The 7,649-nt window shown below is 35.3% G+C and overlaps 1 protein-coding gene and 1 pseudogene across 1 annotated transcript; both read left to right on the top strand.

The window, feature by feature from the left end:
- The first annotated feature begins 1,742 nt into the window (after window positions 1-1,742).
- Window positions 1,743-2,621, top strand: LOC116862602 (olfactory receptor 6C65-like). The gene has a single exon (XM_032849963.1). It carries the CDS (start codon window positions 1,743-1,745, stop codon window positions 2,619-2,621), a length of 879 nt encoding a protein of 292 aa, XP_032705854.1.
- A 1,358-nt stretch (window positions 2,622-3,979) lies between these two features.
- On the top strand, window positions 3,980-6,698 carry LOC116862595 (annotated as a pseudogene).
- The last annotated feature ends 951 nt before the right edge of the window (window positions 6,699-7,649 follow it).

Below are 7,649 nucleotides of genomic sequence, written 5' to 3'. Positions count from 1 at the left end.
GAGAGTCTAACCCACATTCCAGGAAAGCTCACTCTCTAGTTCTCCATGTTACCAGGCAGAAATTTAAAGCAGAGGTCCATTTTGCTTCTCCTCTCTCCATACCTCTGGCTTTACTCCTAAACAACGGCGTAGTGCCAGAGATACTGCTACCCAATGAAAAACTTTTGCAAGACCATTTGAGTCTCAGCCTTTCAAACTAAACATGGATTGATTACATGAAACAGTATGTAATCCTGTTTCCACTGTGTCACCAACTGCTTCCTGGATCACCAGTTACAGATCCTCTTGAATACTTTGTTTGCAGCTTCTACCAGCAACTGGGGCTGTGTCAACTTTCTATGAGGGTTTCCCCAACATCAGGAATAAACTTTTTCCTAAAGTTATTCTTCAATATGTTTCATCTTTCTCTATGTGACCAGGATCATCCTGCCAAATTCCACCTACACACTACAGAAATAGCTTCTTGTATAATGAAATTAAATGCAGAAACAAATTGTGAAGTCTATAAAATGCTCCAGAAGGAAAGACTCAAACACTGACACTCAATTAAACTAAGGCAACAGAACATTTGGATTTGAGAAGCCAAACTGTTACCACAGAAGATTATTTAACTGTAAGTATATTTTTCATTTCTTACCTCATTTACTTTTTTCCATTTTCTAATCAATTTGTAACTTAAATCACTTAAATGTTTCTCGTTGAATATCTTCTAAAAAGTAGTAGACTGTTATTTAATTTAAAAAGGAAAAGTTTCAATTCTTGGTTTGTTTAGGATTATATAAATTTCAGATTTTATAGCCTTGATTCTTTTGTTAAGTTATTAATTCTCTATTTAGGCAGGATGGATATGAAACATCTTGAATAAATTGTACAAACTATTTTAAAAAGCAAATTTCAAATGTTCTTTTTTAAGAAAATTCATTATAACATGGTCATTAGTAAAATATTTTAATAAAAATAAAATAATATCAGGCACCTGGGTGGCTCAGTGGGTTAAAACCTCTGTCTTCAGCTCAGGTCATGAGCCCAGGGTCCTGGGATGAAGCCCTGCACTGGGCTCTCTGCTCCAAGGGATGCCTGTTTCCTCCTCTCTCTCTGCCTGCGCCTCTGCCTAATTGTGATCTCTGTCTGTCAAATGAATAAATAAAATCTTAAAAAAAAAAAAGAGAGAAAGTGTTTGAAATAAAATAATATCTTATATTTTATAGTTTTCATACACATAAGAAAAAATTTTTAAAGAAAGTAAAACATTTGATAAGTATATTTTTCATATACAGATGTGTTCATGAGACCTACCAAGTGAGTTACTTAATGTTAAATGACTAATGGTCTAAAAGGAAGATACTAGGCATAAGTTTCTTTGTGCTGGCTCATATATATTTTCAAAGTTCAATGCAATTTGATGGACAATTCATTGCTCCATTATATGTCTTACATATTTTTTAAACCAGCAGAAGTGCCAAAAAAAAAAAAAATAATCCTGGGGACGCATGGGTGGTCAGTGGGTTAAAGCCTTTGCCTTTGGTTCAGGCCATGATCCCAGTGTCCTGGGATCTAGCTCTGCATCAGGCTCTTTGCTCAGCAGGGAGCCTGCTTCCCCCTCTCTCTCTGCCTACCTCTCTGCCTACTTGTGATCTCTGTCTGTCAAATAAATAATTAAAATCTTAAAAAAAGAAATCCTGAACTCACAAAAATCATTGTTTTTTGTTTGCATTTACAGACTTAGAAGTCCGCAATAAGAAATGAAAAATCAAACATCTGTGAAAGAGTTCATTCTTCTGGGATTAACAAATGACCCAGAACTAAATATTTTGATTTTTCTATTTCTGTTTTTCACATATATACTGAGTATAACTGGGAACATGACAATTATAACCCTTACTCTGGTAGATCTTCACCTTAAAACTCCCATGTATTTTTTCCTTAGGAATTTCTCTTTTCTAGAAATCTCATTCACAGCGGTTTGTATTCCTAGATTTCTGGTCAGCATTTTAACAGTAGATATGACTATTTCCTATAATTCCTGCATGGCACAGGTGTTTTTCCTCATACTCCTTGGCACAATGGAATTTTTTCTTTTGACTGCTATGTCTTATGATCGGTACATAGCTATCTGCAAGCCACTGCACTACACAACAATAATGCACAGCAGAGTCTGCAACCAGCTTGTAATTAGCTCTTGGCTAGCTGGATTTCTCATTATCTTTCCACCTGGGATCATGGGACTTCAACTGGATTTCTGCAACTCCATCATCATTGACCACTTCACTTTTGACTCTTCTCCTATACTGTTGATCTCCTGCACAGACACAGCATTCCTAGAGCTCATGGCATTCTTCCTGGCAGTATTCACGCTCATGGTAACCTTAATATTAGTGGTTCTTTCCTATGCATTTGTCCTTAAAACGATTCTGAGAATCCCCTCTGCTGAACAAAGGAAAAAGGCCTTTTCCACTTGTTCCTCACACATGATTGTTGTCTCTCTTTCTTATGGAAGTTGCATTTTCATGTATGTCAAAACATCAGCAAAAGAAGGAGTGGGTTTGACCAAGGGTATAGCTGTGCTCAATACCTCTGTTGCCCCAATGCTAAATCCTTTTATTTACTCCTTAAGGAACTAGCAGGTAAAGCAATATTTTAAGAACTTAATTAACAAATGCTTCTCAAATAAACTGTAATCATAAAGAAATTCATGACCTCAATTTTAAATAGAACCTATGTCTAACACAATATTAACGTTGTTATATTTTCCAATCACTGTGATATTCAACTTTCTTTCCTTCAACTCTTATTCTCCATTTATTCTATTTTGGCCTCACTTAGTTCAACTCTCCTTTCCATTTACATGCCCTAAAAATTTTCTAAGCATGAATGATTTGATGTCACATAAATGAAGAATGCCAGAATTTAGTTTTAACAATCATTGGAAGAACTTTCTCTTTGTACACTAATCAAAGCTAGGCAAAATCCTAAGCAATCCTAAAAAGCTATTTCTCCCAGTGCTTAAGCATTCAGTATTAAAGTAATTTCATCTGTGAGGTAAAGTCTCCTATCTCTAGTGTGCCTTTATTTGTCCTTGTATCTCCTAGGGTTTTTATATTATAAATGTTGATCTATGCTATTTGGGGCATAGGCAATGCTTATATCTTCATCGTGAATTTAATCCTTTAAAATTATAACAAAGCTTGTTTAATGTCTTTTTTGGGCTAAATTCCAAAGTTACTACAAGCATGGCATTGACATTTCTGTAAAATCCCAATATTTTCAACATAAAGCATTTTGAGTGAACTACACTGATGATTATTCCACAGCCCATTACTTTCTTTTAATGTGCTGTGCTGAGCCTGGAGCTTATCAGACACTCCCTTGGAAGGAACCTCGTTTCCTATGATCCAATTTCCTCTTCTTTTTACTTTTCTTTTCTCTTTCTTTCTTTCTTTCTTTCTTTCTTTCTTTTTTTCTTCTTTTTTTTTTTTTAACTTAAAACTATATGTTTTCTATCTCCCAGGTAGTTCTCAAAATTTCTGGCATGATGATGGTACCTTAAAATGTTTTCCAGTGTTCATAGGGTTTCATTATCTTTTAAAAAATATCTCCTTCAGAATTTTTATGGACATTGGAGGGTGTGGATTTAAGTGTGTTTGCACTATCCAAAACTTGACATTAATCTTTCCTATAAGAAGTTCTTAATTACTGCTCTACACTTACAAGAATGAAACTCAATTTAGTATTTGCCCATTTGCTTCTTTGTTGTCCTCTCCCACAAACAATGCATGAATAAATGAAATCATATAACTTCCCATTGGAACATTTTTCTTTAATATTTTCTTTAATATTTCTTTAATATTTAATAACATATTTCTTTAATATTTCTTTCTTTAATTTTTCTTTAATATTTTTCTTTAATCAGTGCTTTGGTTCCCTTTCTCACTCATTAGAAGAATCAAAAACGGGTGAAAATTAAATTCTAAAAGCATGAATGTCTGAGACGTCTGTGATATTTACAGGTGTACCTCAGCAAAAATATTTAGTATATCTGCTTGTAGAAAGTGTTTTACTCAATTTGATAGTAACTTTAGTTAGTATTGGGAAGTACAGTGGATTCTCTTCTCATGCATCATAGATGTAAATTTTCCACCTATTCCAGAATTGTGTTCTTACACAGAAGATACAAATTATCATTATTAGAGAAGACCAAAGTCATATCACTGATATTCTAGTTAATAAACAAATAATACAGAGATTTTTAACAACTTTATGTCAATTAATTAAAAAACATGAAATGGAAAAACAACAAAATCTCATCCAAGAAAAAAAAAAAAAATAAAATCCCATTCTAGAAAAAAATAGATGATAGGTCTATATCTAGTGTGGAAATTGAAATTATAATTAGGAAATATCTCACAAAGAAAATTCCACATTCACCAGTGATTGCTATGAAATATTTAAGAAAACAATACTAGTAATTATACGTAACTGTCCCAGAATGTATTAGAGTAGGGAATACTTTCCAACTCAACCCATGAGAATAGTATTATCCTGAGAGCAAAATGAGGAAATAGACATTATTAGGAAAATATGGTAACAAATCTCACTCATGAGTAAGCTGCAAGCATTTAAAATAAAAGGCAAATAAATCTAGAATATATAAAAAGTTAAATTAATTTCGGTCAAGTGGAGTTTTTCTTAATAGCTGCAGAAAAATATCCAACATACATATCTAATAAAAACTCTCTGAGTGCACTTGTGATGGGCACTGGGTGTTGTATGTAAGTATTGGATCACTAAATTGTACATCTGAAATTAATATTACCCTGTAAAAGAAACAAAAAGACTCTCAGTGAGCAGATCTAATAAACGGAAAATACCAATGGACATCCAAAATATAGTTTTATAAAAAGAAAAAGAAAGAAGGAAAAAAGAAAGAATAATTGAGCTATACCTAACATCTTACTTCATTATGAAAGTCTGAACAATCTATTCCTAAGAAAAAGAATAAGGCCAGGATGGTCACTCTTGCTACATCTACTTAATAACATACTTAGATTCTGGGGTGCCTGGGTATCTCAGTCAGTTAAGCATCAGACTTTCGGCTTTGGCTCAGGTCATGATCTCAAGGTCATAAGATCAAGCCTTGTACTGGGCTCCACACTCACTCTTTCCCTCTGCTCCTCCACCCCATGCTCTAGCTCTAAAATAAGTAGGTGAGTAAATCTCTCTCTCTAAAATAAATAAATAAATCTTTAAAAAATATATATTGTATGGTATCATTCTAATTTATGTAATAAGTTAAAAAAGGGAAAAGCATGAATACTAAAAAGGAAGAAACAAAACTGATTTTATTTATGCAGACAATATAAGTACCTTTAAAAAAAAAAGTAACTTTAAAAAAAATCCTATTAACTTCCTGTATCAGCTCCATCGTTTAGATTTTGAAAGTCATCAATTCTCCCTTATAAAAGTCAATAACTTTACTTGAACCCATGGTAGAAGTGAAACTGCAGAGAAATGGCACCCTGAAATCTCTCTGCAAACCTCTAGATTACACAACTATCATGAGTAACAAAATCTGCAACTGGCTTGTAATCCATTCCTGGCTGGCCGGTTTCCTTATTATCTTTCCCCCTGTGATGATGGGCCTCCAACTGGATTTCTGTGACTCCAATATTAGTGACCACTTTACTTGTGACACTTCTATGCTATTCATTGCTTGCACAAACATAACATTTACAGAGCTCATGGTGCTTTTGTTAGCAGTATTCACACTCATAGTGACATTGGCCTTGGTGATTCTTACACTCTTCCTTAGAAAAATTCTGAAGATCCCTTCAGCCCAGCAGAGTAAAAGGGCCTTTCCCACCTGTTCCTCCCTGTGATTATTGTTGCCATTTCTTATGGGAGTTGCATTTTCATGTATGTAAAAACATCTGCGAAAAAAAGTATGCCTTTGAGCAAAGTAGCAGTACTTAAAACCTTTGTTGCTCCCATTCTCAATCCCTTTATTTACACTTTAAGGTGTAAAGGCCTATTTAGCCAGAGCAGGCCCCACCCTGGTTGAACTGCCATTTTGTTGTAAAACTTAAACTGACTCTGCCCACCCGCACCCCCCACCCCCTGCCAGGGAAACCTACTTAAAAACAAGTCCCGGAAACCAACCCCAGGTAACAAAGTCCAAATACAAGGGTGGGTCAGGCCAGGTGGAGGTATTCAATCAGTGGGGGTGCATACTGTCTCCTAGCTACCAAAGAGTATGGGCCCGGCCCTTTGGGCACCTTTTGGGCGCCAATTCTGACCAAGGTGATAGGCTGGTTCAACCGTCTACTAGGGTCAATTGTAATTCAATTGGTCACCTAGCATGACTGTGCAGCTTTCTCTGTGTGTTACAGTTTCACTGGCCACCTGTGTGTGGCCAGGCCCAACCACATGGCCTTTGCTCTATAAAAGCTAGTCTGTGAAACAGAGAAGAGTCGCCGTCTCTTGTAAGAGGTGCGGCCCAGGATGGTCAGTTTGATTCTTGATGCTTAGCACAAAATAAAGCTTTGCTTGACCTTCACTTTGTATCAGTCTTGCTCCTTTAATCACGGACCCATTATTGGGGGACCCATTATTGATGGACCCAACAAAGGAACCAGGTGAAACAGATGAAACAGGCCCTTAAGGACTTCACCAAAAAAATGTTACCAAACAAGCACTCATAATTATGAACTCTGTAGCTAAAATGACAAATAAACCACACATAAATGCAAATCATTGTTCTTTGTGGTAGGTATACACACAGATACAAAAGTTCCTGCCATTGCAGCACTTATTTCTAATGAGGAGACACACACAGTAAACAAGCAACATAATAGAAAAATAAATTTCCTAGTACTTAAGTAAATGACAAGTGCTGTTGGGGGAAAAAATGAAATACTTCAAGGAAAGGAGAAGAGATTCCAAATTAAATAGAGTGGTCAATGGTGGCTCAGTGGGTTAAGCTACTGGCTTTGATTTTGGCTCAAGTCATGAAATCAGACCCTTCTGATTATCTCTCCCCCTCTGATCTGCCTCCCCGCTGACCCATTCACACACAGGATCTCTAAATAAATGAATGAAGAAATAAACAAATAAATGAATAAATAAATAAAATAAAATGGTCAAAATTTCAGTCATTTTTAGAGCTCCTATTTCTTTCATTTTTCTTCATTCAAACATATTTTTCTATATTCTCTTCCTTTTGTCTTTTCTGTAGCTTTCCCAAGTCCATACAGTCATCTGTCTCATGCATGTCAAATATAGGAAGACCATGAGAAATGAATCTAAATAAGCATTGTTCTTCACTTTCAAAAGTAACAAGATCTAGCCAAATTCTACTTGAAAAGAAATGGTCAGAAATTGAATGCTCAGCAAACCACAGTTAATGAATGAGAAGGAACCTAACTCCAGGGCTTAGATAACTATACTTTATGATTACTTCTAGCAATGAACTCTTGTCTCCTGCCCACTCTTGTCCCCTTATGCTCTTGAATCAGATAGTCAAAATCTGCATAGGTGAAAAAATAGTTGATAGTTATCTTCAACTGAGAAAATGATTTATTTCAAGCTGTCAGGTTACTTTTCTACCTAATCGGCTCCATTAGAAATATTACTTTATGTCTTTTCAGACTATA

The sequence above is a fragment of the Lontra canadensis genome, unplaced genomic scaffold, assembly GCF_010015895.1.
Source record: "Lontra canadensis isolate GAN:19392208 unplaced genomic scaffold, GSC_riverotter_1.0 scaffold272, whole genome shotgun sequence".
Lineage (NCBI taxonomy): Eukaryota > Metazoa > Chordata > Mammalia > Carnivora > Mustelidae > Lontra > Lontra canadensis.
Note: the sequence above shows the minus strand (reverse complement) of the source record. Positions and strands in the feature narration are given on the sequence as shown.

Bases quoted from the DNA above. Each gene is read 5' to 3' on its own strand.
- LOC116862602 (XM_032849963.1), top strand. From the start codon at position 1,743: ATGAAAAATCAAACATCTGTGAAAGAGTTCATTCTTCTGGGATTAACA.